The 20,811-nt window shown below is 56.7% G+C and overlaps 1 protein-coding gene across 1 annotated transcript in view; it reads left to right on the plus strand.

Annotated features, from left to right (window-relative positions):
- Positions 1-1,169: 1,169 nt before the first annotated feature.
- The window catches only part of FGF18 (fibroblast growth factor 18), a 33,036-nt gene continuing 13,394 nt past the window's right edge, over positions 1,170-20,811 (plus strand). The window contains exons 1-3 of the mRNA XM_019740164.3: positions 1,170-1,307; positions 1,477-1,513; positions 15,025-15,205. Coding sequence (XP_019595723.1) covers positions 1,276-1,307; positions 1,477-1,513; positions 15,025-15,205 — 250 coding nt within the window. The 5' untranslated portion in view covers positions 1,170-1,275. The remainder of the gene's footprint in view (positions 1,308-1,476; positions 1,514-15,024; positions 15,206-20,811) is intronic.

Genomic DNA, 20,811 nt, shown 5'->3' on the forward strand with positions numbered 1-20,811 from the left:
AGACACCCTGGAGACCCCTCCCCCTCAACCTCACAAGATTTTCTGCACTTGTATCCAGTGCAGGGACGAAAAGATTACAAGGGGGTCACTTAGTGTGGCCAGCCGTCCTAGAGGGCAGCTGGGACACGCCACGATCTTGCGTGGATTCACAGGGCGGATAAAAGTGACACCCCTCCTTAAGTGGGGCCGCCCCGGGGGCTGGTCCTGACCCACTTCTCCACTCAAGCACTGGTGGGTGTGAGAGAGTGCTGAGTGAGTGCTAGGAGCCAATGTGGGCGAGTGAGGCTTTCTGCACCTAACTGCGTTCTTGGGGACTACCGCCTGCCCAATTCCGGCGGCGTTTACGCCGCGGCGCGGGTCATTGCTCCCGCGCGCAGAGCTCCGACGGCTTTCAGCGCTCACCAGCTCCAGACTTGCGGGCTCTGCCCCTTCGGAGCTGCCGGTCCGGTCGCTGAGAGTCTGAGCGCCTCCCTCCGACCAGAGCCGCCAGGAGAAGGAGGAGGAGGCAGTGGAGAGGCCCCGGCAGGCAGGCAAGCAGGCAGGGCCGCCTTTGATGTGGGCGCGGCGCACCCAGGCGAGCTGAGCGCCCGTCCGGCCGCGCCCCGAGGGGGGAGCCCCCGGGCCCCGCATCCTCATTGTGCCGGCTCGGGCCCGGGCCCGCCCCCGGCCCCCCGCCCCCTCGCCGCCCGCGCGTAGAAAACGCCCCGGCCGCCGCCAGTGGTGGGAGGCGGCGATGCGCACGGCCAGAGAGACGCGGAGGAGGAGACATGAGCCGGCGGGCGCCCAGACGGAGCGGCCGTGACGCCTTCGTGCTGCAGCCGCTCGCCCCGGCCCCGGAGCGCTGACCCCTGGCCCCGCGCAGCCCCGCGCCCCCGCCGGAGAGCGCGCCCCAGCTTCCAGCCCCGCCGCGCATGCTGCCACCAGAGTGAGCCGGTCAGCCAGCCTCCTGTGGACGCCCGGACGGCCGGACGGCCGGCTGTGAACAAGCTTCCCCGCACCGGCCGGGTGCTTCCTGCACAGCGGCGGCCGCCCCGCAGCACCCGCGCCAGCCCGGAGGGCGCAGCGCTCGGGAGGAGCCGCGCGGGGCGCTGATGCCGCAGGGCGCGCCGCGGAGCGCCCCGGAGCAGCAGAGTCTGCAGCAGCAGCAGCCGGCGAGGAGGGAGCAGCAGCAGCGGCGGCGGCGGCGGCGGCGGCGGCGGAGGCGCCCGGTCCCGGCCGCGAGGAGCGGACATGTGCAGGCTGGGCTAGGAGCCGCCGCCTCCCCTCCGCCCAGCGATGTATTCAGCGCCCTCCGCCTGCACTTGCCTGTAAGCGCCCGCGCGCGGGGCTGCCCACCCTGCCTGTCCGTCTGTCCTGATCTGTGTGCCCGTGGCTCTGTCTGCCCGCCCCGCCGTCTGATTTCCCGGCTGTGTATCTGTCCGCGCGCCTCTCTCTCTCTCAAGTCCCACTGACCACTTCTCCCTCTCTCTCTCGCAGGTGTTTACACTTCCTGCTGCTGTGCTTCCAGGTACAGGTACGTGGGCTCCTGACTCTGACCTACCCCCGCCCCTGCCTGCAGTACATGTCGACCCCCTCCCCCGGGTCGCGCCCCCTCCCGGTGCCCCACCCCTCCTGGGCGCAGAGCCCAGTGCACCTGTTCCCAGGGCGCGGAAGGCGGTTCCGCGTGCGCCGGCGGCGGACCGGCCAAGTGCAAGGGGCTGTGCTGCGGCGCTCAGGCTGGCGCGGCCCCTGTCAGCCTTGGCTGGTAGGAGATCCCCGGAGCCTGCGGGCTCAGCTCCCGCAATGTGCGGGGCTCCAAGCCCCCTGCCCACAGCCTGCGAGGAGTTGGGACCTAGGGCTTTTCTCTGCCAACCGTCTCTTAATATCTCCGCTCGCTCTTCCAAACAAAAAGGTTCTTTTCAACCAAGTGAATTTTGAGTACAAGGAGAAAGCTTCAGTTGTAAATTACTCTGTGGTTTCAAAGGCGTTCGTAGCACTCAGACAGACAGAGGGAGAAACGCAGGGCTAGGGGAGACTGGGGCGAGAGGGAGCAGAGCGGGGTGCCTGGGCTGAGGGGCTGTTGCCCGCGAGGCCGCTCCCGAGCCGGCTGCGCTCTGCACACCCTCGCCCAAGGTGGTGCAGCCCTCGGCTGGTTCCCCGCCTCGCTCCCCGCTCGCTCGCTCTCCGTGAATCAGAAGAGGGCTTGGCGCTCAGCCTGGAAAGCACTTGCTAAAATCTGATCTGTTACTTCAGCAGCTTTCAGACTCGGGAAGGTCTTGGCACGCAGACAGTTGGAACGCTCCGGCTTCCAAAGCCGTGGAAATGAAGGAAAAAGGGAGGGGGGTTGGGGGGGAGTGGAGCGAAGAGGGAAAGAGGGAGCCGACTTTAGCCCCGATTAGAAGCAGACCAGGGCTGCCTCAGCCTGGTGTGTTGGGGAGGGGGGGGCGGAGGCAAAGGGAAAGGGAATAGGAAGTGCCAGCTGCCCTAGCGCCCCCCCAACCCCCCCACCCACCTAGAGCTGCAAAGGAGGGGCCATAGGAGGAGTTGGACTAGGGCCAGAAGAGATTATCTGCCATTTCCCCCTCTGGGTTGGAGGCAGGTGTCCTCACAAGTTTAGAGAGGGTGCTCAGGCCCTAGGCTGCTGGGTTCCTGAGGTGCCCAGAGAGAGCCTTGAGCAGGGAACATGGTGGTTCTCCCAGTGTGGGGGCACAAGGAATGCTGGGTGGTGAGTGCTGTTGACAGTCAGCAACCTCTTGCAGTGTTTGGTGGTGGTGGTGGTGGTGGTGGTGGTGGTGGGTCTGCTTATCTCCCCTCCCACTCCTAGGAGAGGATTGTTACCATCAGGATTGGCATTGAGCTGGGGGCAGCTAGTTGGGGCTGGGGGTTGGAAGGATGGATGGATGGATGGATGGATGGATGGATGGACTGATGGATTCTTCCCTCCTGTTCGCTAGGCTGGGGTCCCCAGTGACTCCTTGAATCAATACAACTGGAGTCAGTAACTTAAGACTGGCTGTTTGCCAAAGCAGATGTGACCCTGTGTGGTGGCGGGGGTGGGAGTGGGGGGATGGCTGGTGTCAGAGAGAGAGGCCAGTGCCAGGCGTGGACTGTCTGGTTTGCAGCTGAGTCCCCAAGCAGAGGGTAGGCCCCAGGGTCACTCCAGGGGATCTGCTTGTCTGACCTGGGCAAGAGCTCTTTTCCTGAGTGCTGAGCCGAGCCTGGGGTGGGGTGGGGGACAATGAAATGGGCATACAAGTAATGAGATGGTGGCAAACTTTGTTGCCCAAGTCTTTTGATGCCTACTGATTCTTGATCCTTGAAGCAGGAACCCAGGAGGGGTTTCTGTGTGGTCTTTGTGTTCTCTGGGGGAGTGCAAGGGAGGGAACCTGGCCTCTGTCTGCATCCCACCTCTCCCTCCTTGGTGAGACCTAGAGCCAGCCTCTTGGGGAAAGAGCTGGGTGGTCTGTCTGGGTTAGGTCCATCTGGGTTAGGGCTTCAAGCAGCTGAGGGAGCCCCTTTTCCTGCCTCTCCCTTCCTTTGCAGCCTTTCGCCATCCAAAACTGCCATAGGACTGATGCTTTTAACCGATACACTCTTAGAGTACCTAAGGATTTGATTATGGGGGACGAGGGTCCCTGAAACATCACACCAAAATGGTGCCCAACTGTGCTTACATTTGGGAGAGAGTTCCCAGCTCCCCACAGATTTTCAAAGGTGCCCATGATTCCTAAAAAGATAGCGTAGTGGTTATGGGCAAGCTTAGTAGGCTCATGTTCCCATTCAAGCGAGGGACAAAGGTAGAATGCTCATAGAGGTAGAGATGAGGGGTGGGACCCATGTGTTAGTTGCAGGGAGTCTGAAGTCTGCTCCTGGCAGAGGTGGTGTTGGGCAGACCCTGGAAGGGCAGCTACTTCCTAGACAGGGGGAGCTTAGAGGGTGGTAGTGAGAGCGCCTTTAGTGAGCAGGGCCAGGGAGGCCTCCCTGCACAGTGGGAAGAGCTCAGGGCTTTGCAAGCCAGGCGGCTGGGCTGAACCCCAGCTCCATCTTGCCCTATCTGTAGACCCCTGTGAGTCTTCGCTTCATCATTTGTGAGATGTGTAGCGCTGAGGCTGAGGTGATGCGTAATAGGTGTGTAAGAAGTTCTGCGAATTCTCACCCACCCAGGAGGGCAGTGTTCTGCTAAGAAATGTCCACCTGTGCCTTTCCTTCCCCTACCTCCCTGTTTTGGGGGACGAGTCCAGTCTTAGCAGTGGAGTTCTGGCCTGCTCCCCCCTTCCCATCCATCAGCCACCAGACCCAGAATGAGCCTTTGCCCCCAGCCTGCAGCCACATTTCCATGAGCACAGTTAATGCCCGACACTGCCCCCCCTCGCCCATGTGGTGAGCCCCGCCCTCACCCGCTTCACCCACTGGCCACCCTGGTAAGCAGGAAGCTGGGAATTTAATAAAATCCCTTCTCCACACGACTTGGGACACTGTGGATAGCTCAAATCAGAAGAATTTTAAAAATTTCCAAGGGGAGCAAGCGGCGTGACCAGTAAATTGCTTTTCTGCACTTGGCTGAGCGCTGACAATGACACCGGGCTGGGCCTTTCACACAGCTCAGCCGGCACCTGCCTGACATTGTTCTGCCGCCAGGCTCCGCTAGGTCCTGGCCTTCCCTAGACAGGCGAGGCCGAGGGGGACCAGGACAGAGGAGCCTCCCACAGCGCCACTTCCTCTCACCCCACCATGTGTTCAAGTGTGGAAGTTCCCTTCCATACTCCCTCTGCCCCTGCACCTGTCCTGTGTGACGTTTAGACCCTTTCGCTAAGCTGGCTAGGATGGGGAAGCTGGAGACAGTCCTCTGGGTCATAAGGAGGATGGGAAAGAGCCCTACTGGGTAGCACTTTTAATTTCTTAAAACAGTGACATCATCTGTCTGTCCATCAAGTCAGGTATGCATTCAACAAATACTTGGCTGGGAGCCTGCTTCCTGCTGGCCCTGCAAAGAGACTGGTCAGTTCATGGCCTCAGAGCACTCCCCAGCTAGAGGGAGAGAGTCCCAGATGAACAGGACCTCCTTTTATCCTGCCCCTCCTCTCTCAGGCTGTGAAGGTTAGTGAGGCAGGCATGTCCTTCGGTCCAACACAGGAGGAAACCAAGGCTTGGGGAAGGGACCTGCCTCTGGTGAAAAAGCCTTGTTTATAAAGATTTGAAAGCGGCTTTCACATCAGAAGCTTGTTTCGTTCTTCCTACCATTCTTCCTCCTGCAGTAGGAGGGGTTTAATATTCCTACTTCACAGATGGAGAAACTGAGGCACAGAGCAGAGAATGATTTGTTCAAGGCCACGGCTGACTCAAGACTCTGGAGTCAAGAGCTAGTATTTTTTTCCCACCACACCAGGCAGACTTTTTCAGAAAGAACACGGAAATTATTGAGAAAGGTTGCTGGTGGGGAAATGGAGACTCAAGAGGCAGGTTAGGGGTCCTCAGTGAGAGCCCCCCAGTGAATCTCTAGGGTCAGGGATGATCAGAGCCCAGGTGGGTGTCTCTGTGGTTGAAGACACCTGACTCCCGAGTCTGCAGGCCCTGATCTTCCTGGAATGTTCTGGTCTGAAAGCCTCAGAGCCAGAGGTGGAGTTCTTATTTTGGAGGGTGTCTAGGGGATTCAATAGTCCCCTCCCAGCTTCTTTCCCAGCATGGGAGGGGGGGCACCCTGCCAGCATTACTGCAGCCCAGGAGTGTCACCTCCTCTGAGACGGGAAGGTGGATTTCTAAAATTTCTAGTAGTTGGTACCGCAGGTGGTGTCAGCAGGCTTGGGTGTCAGGGGCACAGTGCTATCTCCACCCTGCCCTGGGCAGCTCTGCGGGCACGCTGGGTTCCCAAAGGGAGGTGGAAGGGGCCAGGGAGAAGACGTCTGTCCTCAGCAGGAAAGTTGTGCATGTGGGAGTCAGGGTGCCGGTGTGTCAGGCTAATAATGGTACCGGTAGCTGGAACCAGGTACTGTGTGCTCACTATGTGACAGGCAGGTGCTTTCTCACAGCTTCTAGGCTACGCCTCACAACCAGCCTGGAATAAGAGAATTCTACAGATGAAGATGGTGAGGCTCACTGGCATGAAATCGAGAGAAGGAAGAGCTGGCTTCAAGTCTAAGATTAGCAGCTCTAGGACCCCAGCTTACTCTGGAGTCTGCCAGCCTGGTTTAAATGGTTGCTCTGCCTAGTCTTTGCTGTGTGACCTTGGACAAGTTACTTAACCTCTCTGGGTCTCAGCTTCTGCACATGTCAGATGAGAAGAAAACAACCAAAGAACAGTTCCTACTTCCTAAGGGTGTGGAGCAGGGGCAGTGCACAGCCCGGTGCCCTGATCTCTCGTGTGTTTCAAGACCTAGCCCCTGTCTGTGCCTCTCGCTCTGGGAGGGCTCCCTTGCCCCGAGCCCCATCAGTGTGGTAAGCTCCCCTCACCCAGGGCACTGCGGCCTCCTGGTGACCGGGAGAGGGAGGGTATTGATTGTTTCCTTTCTGAGCACAAAGCCTCGCTGAGCACCTCTGTGGGCCCCATTCTTTTTGCTGGGTCGGGTCTGCTCCCCAACTCACCAGGACCGTGGGGAAGCACACAGGGAAAGGCATCGCCAAGGGCCTTCCAGTGTGGCCTGGAGGGGAGGGGGCAGGGGAGCCACGCCTCAGTCTGAGGCCTATTGTTGGTGCTTTGGGCCTGAGTATGGGCATTTGTTCTGGAGCATCAGCGGGTAAGGGGGCCCCTTGGGCTTTAGTCAGCCTTGCTGGTAGGGGCTGGCAGATGTTTGGGTATCTTTTGCTCTGACACTGAAATGGCATAAGGCCACAGGCCCATTTAAAATGCTGCTGTGGCAAGGACGGGTCAAGGACAACCCTCCTGTGGACCACAGAGCAGAACACCTCTCAGGACCCTGGAATTCTAGCTCATTGGATGCTCTCCCTCTCTGTGCCTCAGTTTACCCACCTGGGCATCGGCCAGGTGAGCTAGGTGACTTCTGTAGTGCTTGAATGCATGGGCTTTGGCATAGGAGAGACCTAGGTTTGAATGGTGTCTGTGCTGCTGAGCAGCTGTTCAGCAAATTTCTTAACCTTCACCCCTCTGCACCTTGGTTTTCCCCATCTGTAAATGGGGTCACCTACTTCCTAAGGGTTGTTGTGAGGACTAAAGGGGATAATGCACAGAGTAGCCAGCACCATGGCTGACACTCAGTAAGTATCTGAGGAAATAACTAAGTGGTAGTAATTGCTCAGCTGATTGTATGTTAGGTATGTAACATGCTGCAGGTATATGTTAGGTATGTAACATGCTGCAGGCATGTTAGGTATGTAACATGCTACAGGCGTGTGTTAGGTATGTAACATGCTGCAGGCGCGTTAGGTATGTAACATGCTGCAGGCGCATATTAGGTATGTAACATGCTGCAGGTGCATGTTAGGTATGTAACATGATGCAGCTGCGTGTTAGGTATGTAACATGCTGCAGGCGCGTGTTAGGTATGTAACATGATGCAGCTATATGTTAGGTATGTAACATGCAGCAGGGTGCTAAAGAAAGCTAGGGAGGGCATGCGTCTTGTATCAGTGACATCAGGCCTCCAGTCTGAGGCTTTGGATTCAGGTCTGGACTGAATCCTCACTGTACCACTTGGAGGCTGTGTGGCCTCGGGCAAGATTGTTAACCTCTCTGAGTTTCTGCCTCCTTATTCTGTGGGACATGGGCCTGCTGTAAAACTGCTACTCTCTTCCTGTCAGGAGGAGTAACTGAAGCTGTTTTAGACAGCTAGCTGTGCAGTAGATACTCAATTATGGCACTTCTCCTCATTGGCATTCAGGAAACATTTGTGAGATGCCTGCTGCATGGCTGGCCCTCGACAGGGTTTTGAGGCGGATGAAGGTCATCCAAAGCTTCAGTGTTGTCCTCGAGGTGTTCCCCAGGAGGGGATGGCTGACGCTGGGCAACTTCCTTCACAGTCTTCCCCAGCCCCTCCCGCCCCTCCCTGACCTCTGTTTTGGAACCACTGAGCACTTGGCCACTCTCCTGTGACCCAGTGCATGCTCTGCTGGGGCTCACAGGGACACACAGGAGCTCCGACTCCAGACCCAGGCCCCTGCTCACACCCGCTTGGCCACTTGGTCACCATGGATTGAGCAAATTGCTTGGCCTCCTGCGGCTCATCTTTCGTATGGGCATCTGGAAAGAACCTCCCTCTTGGGGTTGTGTACTGGTGGGTTGTGGTCGCCTGGGGGAAGGCTTGGCACTGAGCCCGGCTCATTCCAAGTGTTAAGTGAATGTGAGCTGCAGTTAACGTAGGACTCTGCTGTACCTGGAGGCTTGCTTGTCTGCCTGCTCCTGGTTCCTGGAAGTCCCGGGAGGCCTGACACATCCCACGGGCCCTACAGCACCTGGCACAGACCCGGCATGCAGGATGCATGCCGGGTCAGTGCGTGGAGGGGAGGGGAGCAGCTTCTCTGTGGCTGGGCACCTGGATAGAATACCCTCCCCTCCTGGGGCCAGGTGTGGGGCACAGGGGGTTCAAGACCTGTCACCACTCTCCTGAATCCAGGGTGCCGTGTGTACTCTGATGAAACCAGACTCTGGGGCAAGAGGATCTGGCCAGGGAAGGTGCCCCATTTGAACCTTGAAATAGGAGCAAGCCGAGTGAAGACACTGTGCCTGTGTGTGTGTGTGTGTGTGTGTGTGTGTGTGTGTGTGTGTGTGTGTGTAGCAGCCATTGCAGGCACACAGAACACTCTACATGGAGCAGAGAATATCCTAATGTGCTCAGGGGACTTCGAGCCAGTTGGGGTATCTGGAGCATCAAGTTCAAGAATGGGGTGGTGTAGAAGGCCATGATGGGCATTGAATGCCGAAATAAAGGTGTTCTTTTTTACCTCTCAGGCATACATGACCACTCTCCCCACAAGGATTTTAAGGGAGAGGGAATTGAAACGGGTGGGGGCGGGAAGGGAAGGGAAGAAAGAAGGGAGCATGAGTCTTTAGTGGTCCAGCCCCCTCCCCCAGGCTGTTTCCAGGGTTGACCGCCAGTGGCACCCATATTGACGATCTGTATGGAGAAGGCTGATGTATGGGGAGAGGAAACTCCGGTCAGCCGCCTTGGGTGGTAGCATCCCCCACCCCCCTGCTGTTGGCTCAGCCCTGCCAATCAATACATTGATAGCCCTAGGAGCTTAATGGACAGGCTGGGGGTGGGGAAGGGCCCTTTGCAGCCTTACTCTATGTGGACTGGCTTGGGTGGGAGGAGTGTGACGGGAGAGCAGGGAGAAGCCTGGGGTTGAGCTGTGGGTGGGGGTGTCAGTCTGAGCCAAGCTGATGCAGGGCTGGACCCAGCCTGCCTTCTCTCCTTTCTGTCCAAGGTGCCAGCTGGGGGAAACTCACGGGCTCTAGAGCCAGATGTGGGTGGGTTCGGATCTTGGCTCTGTCACTTTCTGTACAGCTTGGGTGAGCCCCTTGGCCTCTCTGTCTCCCTTTGTCCCAGGGATGATAATCGTCAGAACTGCCCAGGTCCTGTGAGGAGGAAGGAGACGGTGCCTGGAAAGTGCTTAGCTGGGGCCTGGCACTCAGCAAATGCCCACTAAGTGGGAGCCAACGTCAGGCTCGCGCTCAGCGATAATGACCCACAGAGCCCTGCAGCTGGCGGCAACTTCTGGGCCTGTGCCCAGGCCGCTCGCTCTCGAGGAAGAGCTTGGGGAGCTGCATATCGGGGTGGAGAGTGGTGCTGACTATCAGAGGCCACTCCTGGAGCATGAGGTGCAGGTCTCAGGTTCTAACCCGGAGTTTGGAGAAGCTCGGAAAGGCCTCGCATGGCTGGCCGATGCTGCTGCCGCTGGAGGTGGTGGTGGTGGAATGTGGCCGGAAGTCTGTGGGTTGCCCCTCCTGGGACCAGGGAGACCCTCCCTTTCTGGGCAGGCTGCCTGGAGACAGGGGCAGGCCTCAAGGATGGGGACCTAGGCAGGAGGGGGCAGTGTGACCCCATCCTCTTCTCCTGGGAGGGGGAGTGAGCTGAAGGCTTTCAGCCCTTTCATTTTAATGCCCCTGCCCCAGTCCCTGCCCCAGCCATAGCTTGTGGCCAGGACCAACTGCTGTCCTGAACAGGGAGAGGAGGTGGGTGAAGGAGAGAAGGAGCATGGGAGTGGCGGAGAGCTTGGCTTCTAGAATGAGGAGGAGCGAGTTGGATTTGAATCTTGATTCCCTGTTCTCACGAGTTCTGACTTTGGACCAGTGATGTAACCTCACTGAGCCTCAGTTACCTCATCTGTAAAATGGGGATAATAACCACACTAAGTCATAGGACCACTCTGGTGATCACATAGGGTCATTTTCCTAAAGTAGTTCTTAGCACAGAGGACATTCTCAGTAAGTAGTGGCTGTTTAGAAAACCCAAACGAAAGGAAAAAAAGTCATGCTGTTTTTACCAGTATAATCTTTTTCTGAAATAAGTATTATAAATAATCCCCATTCTGCCAATGAGAAAATGAGGGTTACAGAAATCAAAGAAGTTGGTGATTTGGCGTGGAAGCACCTGAGGTCGGTCAGTGCTGGTGAGTGGGTGTGTGTTTATCTAGCATGTGTACACAGGTGACGTGCAATGTGGCAGATGTCTGTGGGAGGTGGGAGTGTGGCCCAGGCAGAAACAGGAAGCCCCCAGACATGTCTTCAGAGCCATGAGAGGGTGGGTGAAGCTGAAATCATCAGCCAGAGGGAGCAGTGGTGGCTGTTGTCTCGCATGCGTTAGCGAGCCACGCTGACTGTTGGCAGAAGGTGGTGGCTCTGTCCCACTCAGCACCATGTCCCTGCCTGGCCATGCAGTAGAGCTGGGGGAAGAGTTGAATCTGTGGGACCCTTGTTGCCCCTGGGCAGTTCCTGGCTCAGGGAGTAAATATCTCCACGAGAGCCTCAGGGCAAGGAAGAGGCTGGGTGGGGGTAATTGGGGTTCTAGTCAGGCTGCCGGGGGACCCCACTATAGACCACGCTGCTGTGACAAAACCTACTTGGACCCAAAAGAGAATCTGTGCGTATGGGGTGGGGAGATAGCAGAGAGACAGAGGGCATCTTCTGTGCCTAAAGAGATGTCCTGGGTGTGCCAACGCTGCTCGCCTCATGAGAGCTGTAGTGGTTTGATTTTTCTCACATGGTAGCTTTCAATTCCCTGGTGAGGATGCACCTGGAGGGATGTTCCCCCAGCAGAGAGCAGCACTGACTGTTCTAGGAAGGCCCGGAAGACAGGCCCCCCTTAGCCAGTGAGGCCAAGTGACCTGCTACCCAGCTCGCAGGAAGGGAGGAGGGAGAGTGTTCCTGAGTCGGCAGCTTTGCCTGAGCTCTGCAGGTAGACCCTGGAGCTCCCAGCATGGAGAGGTGCCTTTGAGGTCCTATCTGCGCAATGGGCATTCTCGGCTGCGCACCTCCACGGGTGGTTGAGGGAATCAGATGGGGTACCATGTCCAGGGGCTTCTTAGGAGAGGAAAGCTTAGCAATTGATAGCTTTCAAAACACCGCTTGCCCTCCTCTCTTGGGCACTCTGGCGAGTAAGCGGTGGGGCTGATTTTGATTGCCAGCTTTCCCTTGTCCTAGCCACAGTCATTTAGCAGACATTTGCCGGCTGCCTCCTGGGGGCAGAGCTGGAGATCCAGGGCTGAGCCAACGAGCTGGACTCTGGGGACAATCAGCCATTATTGTTAGTGTCCAGTGGCCCTAACTCAGCCTGGGGCAGAGTGGGGCAGGAAGGACTTCCAGAGGAGGCGCCTGAGGGCCGGTGTCAGGTGGGCAGAAGGGTCCTGGTGCCCTGGGCAGAGGGTCTGGCCTGGGCAAAGGCATACAGCCCCCAGAAGTCTTGCCCAGGAAGCCCAGCGCCTCCTACCTCTTCAGGAGCATGGACTCTACTTCCGTGTCAGAGGCCAGTCCGTCTACCTCCCTTGGGATTGATGTGGCCACAGAGTGTGGCTTAAATGGTGGAAGCTGGGCAAGATGGATTGTTCCCCCTACATCCTGGGAAAGGGCCACCGGATAGCCCTGCTGACCCTGGGTCACTGCACTGCCTCTGTCCATTGCACCAGGGAGAAAATCATTAATGGGAGGCTGGCTTCGGGGGGCAGGGCAGCTCCCCTCGGGGACCTAGGGTAAGGAGATTGGTTTGACCTCTGGTCGATAAGGGCTCCTGTGAGCAGGAGAAGAGTTGGAGGACAGGGAGGGAGGCTGGAGGCCTGCCCCTGGGGGAGGGGACAGGGCCAGGCCACCTCAGGAAGTCATTCCAGGAAGGTCGAGGGCCACATGCCCACCAGGGGGGACCTCAGAGAGCACCAGAGTTCTTCCCTCCCTGAGCATCAGGATGTGAAATGAGGTGGGTCCCAGGTTTCAGATCCTATCTGTGAATGGGGACGGGAATGTCTGTGTGGGGGGGGGGGGGCTGGCCACAAGGGTCATAGGAGTGAAGGGTGTGAATGCTCAGTGGGCCAGTGGCCGGGCCCCACCTCACCCGGCTGTGTGGCTCAGAGCAAACGACTTCACTTTTCTGAGCCTCAGTTTCTATGTCTGTTAAATGGGAGTGATAAGCATTCCCATGTTTTTGGGTTGTTGGGAAGATCCAAAGCAGTATCATCTTCCCAAACTGTTATTTGCACTGCAGAAGTGCCCTGTCTGTAGGGACAGGGAGTGTAATCCACTCATGTCCCCAGAGAGGCTTCTGTTTGCAGGGCTTCCCCAAGAGCCTCTTCAAGGGCTGCCTTATGTTCTCCTGGCAGTTACCCCTACTGAACACTTACTCTATGCCAGTGCTGTTCTAAGACTTTATATATTTAATCATAGCAACCCATGAGGTGGGTGCCATTATCATCACTCTCATTTTATAGGTGAGGAAACTGAGGCCTAGAGAAGTTAGTAACTTGTCTAGGGTCCCTTATCTAGGGCTGACCTGGATTTTGAATCTGCGTCCCGCTCCTGGTGGGGCAGGTGGGGCCCAGCGGGGGTGGTGGTGGTGGTGGTAGGGCTAAAAGCCAGGCTTTGGGCTACAAGGCCTGGGCTGCTATTGCCTGCTCTGTGAACTTGTCAGTTCAGCTTTGGAGCCTCAGTTTCCTCATCTGTAACCTGGGTTAATGCTTCTACCCTGAGGGTGGTAGTGAAAGTTAAATAGTAAGGCACAGCTGAAGTGCCTGTGGGGTTCAGGCTGGGGTGGGAGGACAGGTGCAGGTCAACTGGGGGACAGAGACCCTGGGCTGGGTGTAGGGGGTAGCCCTGAGGGAAATACTGTCCCTGTTCTTGGGAAGTCACAGCTGAGGGGTGAGACAAATGCTTGGGTAGCCCCGGTCCTAAGAGCTCTGCAATGAGCTGAGTGGAGCCATGCTTTTGTGGGGCTGGGGTCCTGTGTGTCTAGTATCGTGTCTGACCTTATGGGTGCATGGATCAAACTCAGGACACTGTCTGGGCTTCAAGAATTGTTCAGCTTTATGGTTAAGATGGGATGGAACAGGCATACAGTTAACAGGGCATAGAAAAGCCTAATTTAATGCTAAATGGAATGACAGGATCTTTTCAATGTTTGTTCATTCATTCATTCATTCATTCATTCATTCAATAAATGTTTGTGTTTCTACTGTGCTACATGCAGGGGATGTAGCAGCAACTGACAGAGAGACAGCTCCAGCTTTCGTGGTGCTGCAGTCTAGTCAGAAGGAGACAGACAAAAACCAGATAAATAAATGTTATGTCAGGTTGATAAATGTTAGAAAGAAAAACAAAGCATGGTTGAGAGATGGAAAGTGACAGAGGTGGGGTCTGCCTCAGCAAAATAGTCATGGAAGGCCTGTCTCAGGATGGGACACTTGAGCAGAGACCCAAATAAAACCGAATGTAAAAATCTGGGAAAGAGCATGGAAGCAGAGGAAAGAGCATGTGCAAAGGCCCCGAGGCAGGTGTGCATTCTCTGTTTGAAATGCCCAGAGACATAATAAGGCAGCCATTGTAACTGGTGGGAGGGAGTGGTAGGGGATGAAGGTGGAAAAGCGTTTGGGGGTTCTTTCTGCTGGGTCTGGAGGCTGTGGTAAGGACCTTTATCTAAATGTGATGATGGCAAACCCTAGAGAGTGTAGAGGGGAGGACCATACGAGGCGATTGGGTTTGGTGGAGGGTAGACAATCAGGGGGCAAGAGTGGAAGCGGGAGGCCAGTGAAGAGGTGGGTGCAAGTTGTCCAGGTGTGAGGCTGTGTTCGGAGAAGGGAGAGGGCGAGATACATGTTGGGGTAGCCAGAGGCAGCTTCCCGGACGATGTCATCAGACATGAATGAACTAAAGCTTGAGGGATACAGGACATTTGGATGGGAGATGCATAGTGAAGGTTTCTCCTACAGGGGCCAGAGATGTGGACAAATGCTTGGTGATGCGGGCTAGCATGAGGACCCTCGGGACATGGAGAGGGGACCCCCCCAGAAAAAAAAATCAGCTCCTAGGGGAGAAGTGACAGTAGACTCTGGCCTATTTGTTTCCAGGGTGAGACTTGCCAGCCTTCTTCCTCCCTGCCAAGGACTCAAACAGCAATTATAGGCCCCAGCCCCCCATTCCACTCCCATCTCCATATGAATTTGGGGACTTTGCTCCCCCTTTGCTCACATTATCCTCATGGCCACCCTGGGATGTAGTCAGAGCAGGGGCTCTACTCTATGGTTTTACTGGGAAGGAATCTGAGGCAGAACAAACCGAGTGCTCAGGGTCACACAAGACACCTCCGCTTCCCACTTTTCACTTTAATTTGGGGCTCTGGTGGAAAGATAGCAGGCTTTGTTGTCAAATACACTGAGGCCTGATTCTTATCTTTGTCACTTCCTGGCTGGGCCACCTCGGGCAACTTGCCTCACCTCTCTGAGCCTCAGTTGTCTCATCTGTGAAATGGGGGTGTTAATGGGACAGCTATGAGTGTGTGCTGAGGCCTGGCCCAGAGCTGGCAGGAGGCCCTGGATCTTTGTTGAGAATGTGGCTCTGGTCCTCAGGGGCACCAGGACTTTCAGGGGGGGCTCACTGTCACCCCTTTCTCTGACCAGGTGCTGGTGGCCGAGGAGAACATGGACTTCCGCATCCATGTGGAGAACCAGACGCGGGCTCGGGACGACGTGAGCCGTAAGCAGCTGCGGCTGTACCAGCTCTACAGCCGGACAAGTGGGAAGCACATCCAGGTCCTGGGCCGCCGGATCAGTGCCCGTGGCGAGGACGGGGACAAGTATGGTAGGTGCCAATCCCTTCCTCCCCCAGCATACACATACTTCTGGGCCTCAGTTTCCTCATCTGTGAAATGGGGATGCCGTGGTGCATCCCTGAGAGGCTTGTTGGGTGTACTGACTGAAGACATGAATCAAAAGTGCTTTTCCTGATAAATGATGCCCCATAAGTGGCAGTTGTTATGGCTATCAGTGGCCTGCTTGGGGACAACCTAAAGCAGGTGCCTGCTTCCCATGGCATAGCTTCACCAGACCCAGGTTCAGGTGCTCAGGGGGGTGGGAGCCTCTGGGTAGCGCTTTCTGGATGTTGGTGGTGGTGGTGGGAATCGGCATGGTATGTGAGTGTGTTTACATGTGAGCATAGGCATGATTGTATGTTCACGTGCGTGTGTATGCATGTGTGTATGTGTGTGTGTGTACACTGTGAGCTTCAGCTTGTGCACCTGTGAGGCATGGGGACAGCATCTTGGGCCACGGTCCCCTTGACCTGCCCTTGACCCTAGAATTGCCCTCCTCCTCTAGGATGTTTGGGAACTATCACCTGCTTCTCTCCCTAAGCCCCCAGCCCACAAAGACCCTTAGTAGTGAGCGAAATAGACAGGACTCTGCCTTCCCAGGGCTTAGAGGGGATTTGGGGAGAGATGCTGAGCACATACTGACCATGCCCCCTCATTCCTGCCTTCTCAGGCCAGGTTCTGGGAGGTGGCTGAGGAGCCTTGAGCCAGGGCAGGGGAGGGCGGCGGCTGGAGGCAGCTGGGGCTGTGGGTGGCCCAGGCTCGGGGCTGGGGCTGGGTCCCGCCTGTGTGCTGTGAGCTGCCAGCCCAGGTTTTTCTGGGATGATGCCCCGCCTGCCCGCTGGCCCCTGCTCACTGCAGTCAAGATGTGACAACAAGACAAATAATTTCTTGGCCCTTTTATCTTGGACACCATTTATTTTCCCTCAGCCCCAGGGCAGGACTGACCTCATGGTAGGGCCCAAGTGTGGCAGCTGCACTGTCACTGGGGGCTGGGCCAGGCCGGCCAGGCAGGGCTGGGCCACCCCGGCTCCCGCTCGCTTCTCCGGGCCAGCTGCCTCCCCTCCCTTCTCCTGCCCCATCACTCTTTACTGCCTCCCCTTCCCTTCTTCCATCGTTCCCCTCCTCTCTCAGTCTGGCTGTTTCTCCTTTCATCTGGGCCTCTTCTCTCTGTCCTCCTTCCTTCCTGGCTCTCATCCTTCCCCCTCTTTGTTTCTGTCCCTCTCTCTGTCTCCGGGCTCCCCACTATCTCTGTCCTTCTTTCTGCCTCCTTCCCTGGCTCACAGCTCCCTGCCCCTCATCCCCACTCTCCCAGGCCCTCTGCTGGCAGCCTCTTTGGGGCCTCTGTCCTTCTGTGTCACCCCCCCTCGGACGTCTGGCTGTGCTGGGCAAACCCAGGTGGTGCTTTTCCCTGGGATCTGCTGTCCAGTTGCTGCCAGGGAAGGGGCAGCTGGCTGGCCCGGGTGGGAGGGAGGTGCCCTCCTGGGGAGTCCCTCTTGCTGGCCCCTCCAGGCTGAGAGAGTACAGGGGGGTCAGACTCTGGTCTGAACCATCTGTCCACACCCTGAGACAGGAGGCAGGGTCTCAGGAGGAAGAGGAGCCCGGGCAAAGGGCGGGCTCTACTCTCTGGAAGCCACTTGTTCTCTCGTTTCCTCTGCCTGAACTAGAGAGAGACTCAGGGGATCTCACCTGCTGTGTCCTCAGGCAAGCCTTGCCTTCTCTGGGCCTCAGTTTCCCTTCTGGACAATACCGGGTTAGACGAGAGCAGTGCTTCTTAAACATAAACGTGCATGGGAATCACCGAGGGCTCTTGTTAAAATGCTGATGTTGATTCGGTGGGTCCGGGTGGGGCCTGAGCCCTGCCTTTCTGGTGAGCGTCCAGGTGGCCCTGAGGGTCTGTCCAGGGACTAGCCCATCGTGGCTTCTCCTCCAGCTCCACGGGCCCTAGATTTAATAATTCTCTCTCAAGGAATATGTTTATCACTCCTCCAGCCCCCCAACACCCAGGGCGGCATGCGGCTTTGCTGGTGCCGAGGTGCTCCATTTAAATGTCGCATTAGAAACCCAGATGAGGGGACAGGACCCCATCTGTGAGCCCTGGGAGAGCAAGTGAAACAATGGAGCCAACTGAGGCTTCCAATCTAGATAATCAATACAAATATTATTGGGAGGGTGATTTATGTGGCCAAGCCAGGCGAGGAGGATGGGGCTGTGTTAGGGGCCCGTGGGGGAGGGGCGGCTAGAAGTCCCTGGTCAGGGGGCTCAGGAGGGTCCAGGAACCTGCTCCCTCCTTCGCAGGGCTCCGTCCAGTTGGTAGAGTGATGCCATCTGAGACTCATATTCACATACAGAGTGCAGTCTGGGCATTTGAGCAAACACCAAGTATAAACAAACGCCTGGAATCTGGAATCCCCACAAACACTTGGAATCTCAGGTTCGAGTCTGTAAAACACTCAGAATCTCATATTCCACGGCTTCCTGAGGCACTAGGCTGTGTGGACGGGCACAGGGTACAGGCCCCCCTTTGTCTGGGTGCCCTGCCCAGAGGCTCTCGACCTGCTTTATGGCTGTGAGCAGTCTGGTGAAATGTGCTCAGCTGTCGGGCAGCAGGCCTTGCACACGAGGTTGGTCTGCAAGAGGGTCCCCCAAGACCCCCGAAAGCTTTCCTGGAGCCCTCTGAGGGCCCAAGCGTGAGCTACTCCAGGAATGAGGGCCTTTCTTAGCTTCAGACTGGGCTCTGGAGAGAGAGGTATGCTGGCCATGGGGCTGGGGCTTAGGTAGTGGGACACCTGGCCGGGTGGGGAAGCAGGGGGCGTGGCCACCCTGGCCACCTGGGATTATTGCATTAGTCCCGCCCCTCCCAGCCCTTGGTCCTGGTCACCTCTGTCCTGCAGGCAGCTGCTACCTCAAAGAAACAGCACTGGACTAGGAGGCAGGACACCAGGTTCCAGTTGCCGCTTGGCCACTGAGCAGCCTGTGGAGCTTGGGGCAAGCACGTGTAGCTCTGGGCTCAGTTTCTTCATCTGCGAAGGCAGATGAGAAGGCCCCACTCCACCTGCCTCCGAGGTTGACGCACTTAGGCCCAGGACTGCAGGTGGCAGCCCCTCCAGGCTGCAGGAAGCAGTGCTGTGGGTGACAGGACTTGAGTCTTAGAAGCCTGGGGCCATAGGGACCCTGGCATTGGGGGGGTGGTATGGGGGCGCAACTCTGCTTTTATAAGCCTTGTGATTAGAAATTCCTGCCTGCTTTCATTTGAAAAAAAAGGGCTTCTCTATTTGATTATAAAAAAGAAAGACAGTTTTAAAACCCTGGGTTTAGCAATAGGCCAACCTCCCAGGACTGGCAGTGCCCAGACAGCCCCCGAACAGGCCACTGGAGGGCTGTGTTGGCCAGGGAGGTGGCCTTTTGAGTTGAGTGTGTAGGCTCAGGGGCTGGTTGAGATTTGAATCTCGGCTCCACCACTTACGAGTTCGAGCCCTCAGACCTAAGTTAGCCTCATCCCGTTTCCTCTTCTATGCAGTGGGGTAATTGAAATGAGAGAATACCTTAAGGCCAAAGAGTCTATGACTATTAAAACAAAAATATTAGTACTCATCACAGTCGTATGGGGACAGAAGAAGGCTGTCCCCTTCTCAGGAGCTGATTCCTGGGTCTTCCAGAAGGGACCCTATCTCCCTCCCATCAGTGAGCCCTGGCATGTGTGCTGCAGGTAGAAGAGGCTTCTCCATGACTACAAGCACGCAGGGTCAGGCTGGCCGTGTTCTGGCTGCTGTCTCAGGCCAGGTGAGGAAGGATCTTTGGACCCTCACGTTGGGTGTGGCCTGGTCTCCTCTTAGTTCACTCACTTGGCACAGAGTTACTGAGCGCTGGGGGTACAGTGCTGAGTAAGACACACCTGGTCCCGGCCCTCAAGGAGCTCCCCGGCCACAGCCCTGCTCCTTCCTAGGGGCTGACTCTGAGTAGGCCCCTAACTTCCTGTGTGACTGTGGGCTGTTCCCATTCCCTCCCGGTACCTGGATTTCCTCGCTATAATGGGGCCGGCATGTGGGGTACGGGGTGTGGAGTTAGCTCTCTCAGCTTCCTAGAGCTCAGCATGCATGAGTCCGTGATTTCAGCTGTGTGTCCGCTGGCTGCTTGGGGTCATGGGGAGTCGGTCTGCCCTGCTGGGCTGCCTTCCTGAGCCCCTCCACCCCCCCCACCCCTCTCCAAGAATATAAGCTGGAAAGCAGTGACCTTTCTGCGTGTCCCCATGTCCAGTACAAGCCCCCCGCCCTGACCTTAAGGGATGAATGAATAAAATAATGATGGGGTAACTCAAAGCATAATCAGGGGCCAACTTGTGTGGCTCCCACAGGAACATACGTGGGGTGTGCCTGGGCTTTCTCTGTGTTATGATGACAGTGGGAGTCTCTTGTCCCCATTTCCCTCATTCTGGTACCTGCTGGAGGGCTGTTTGGGCATGGAGCAGGGTCCTTTGGGCTGGGGGTGTGGCTGAGGCGGCAGAGAACCCTACTCTCTGAGTCTGACCCCCGAGTCCATTCTCCATAAAGCAGTTCAAATATGAGACTGCGTCACTGCTCCCAAAGGCTCTTCTGTCACTTAGAATGAAATCCAAGTCTGGTGGTGGCTTGGCTCCTGCTGGCCGCTCCAACCTCAGACTCCACTGCCCTGTCCTTGCTCACTCTGCTCCACCCCCGCGGCCTTCCCGCTGTCCCCCGATCTTGCCAGGCGTGTTCCTGGTGAAGGGCCTTTGCGCCAGCTGTCCTCTCAAGCTGAGAATGCTCTTCGCCCAGATAGCTTCATGGCTTCGCTTCATTTGTCCCTTATCAGAGAGTTCCCATCTCTGTCGTGTCACAGCTCTGTTTCTCTTCCTCAACACTCCCCGCTATCTGACATCCTATCATGTATTTAATTATTTGCTCTCTGTCTCTCCTGTTACAATTCAGACTCCTTGAGGGTAGGGGCTGTTGTGTGTTTTGTTCGTTGCTGTTTCCCCATCACAGAGCCAACCATAAACAGGTGCTCATATATGCTTGAGCCACCGAATGCGTGGGTGACCCAGGATGCATGGATGCCCAGGTTCACGTCCGGGAGTGTGGTCGGTTGGCATCGCACCCCCTGGGCAAGTGCTCAGCACACTGTAGGTCCTCCAGGGCTCCCTCTCTCCTCCTCTTCTGCCGTCCTCTCCCATCCTCCCTTCCACCCTCCCAGCCAGCCAGCCACTTATTGTGCAGCAGACCCAGCTTCCCCCAGGGGCTCTCCCAGCTGGGAAAGCACATTTATTTCTCAGTCTAACCCCCTGCCCTCTGTGCTCACGTCCCACAACTTCTGTCCCCAGTGAGGAGTGGCCACCCACACCTCACTGACTCTGCAGCAGAAATGGCCACACTAGCGCTACAGCTAGGATTAAATATAGCTCCCGATCAATCCTATTGATTCTTTCCCTCTTCCTTTCCAGCGAGCCCACGTGCCACCTCCTCGGGGACTTTAGAAGGGGAACCGTGGGCACTTGTGGAGAAAGGCCATAACGTGTGTGTGTGTGTGTGTGTGTGTGTGTGTGAGAGAGAGAGAGAGAGAGAGAGAGAGAGAGAGAGAGAGA

The sequence above is a fragment of the Rhinolophus sinicus genome, chromosome 5, assembly GCF_057876585.1.
Source record: "Rhinolophus sinicus isolate RSI-liver-muscle chromosome 5, RSI-T2T, whole genome shotgun sequence".
NCBI lineage: Eukaryota > Metazoa > Chordata > Mammalia > Chiroptera > Rhinolophidae > Rhinolophus > Rhinolophus sinicus.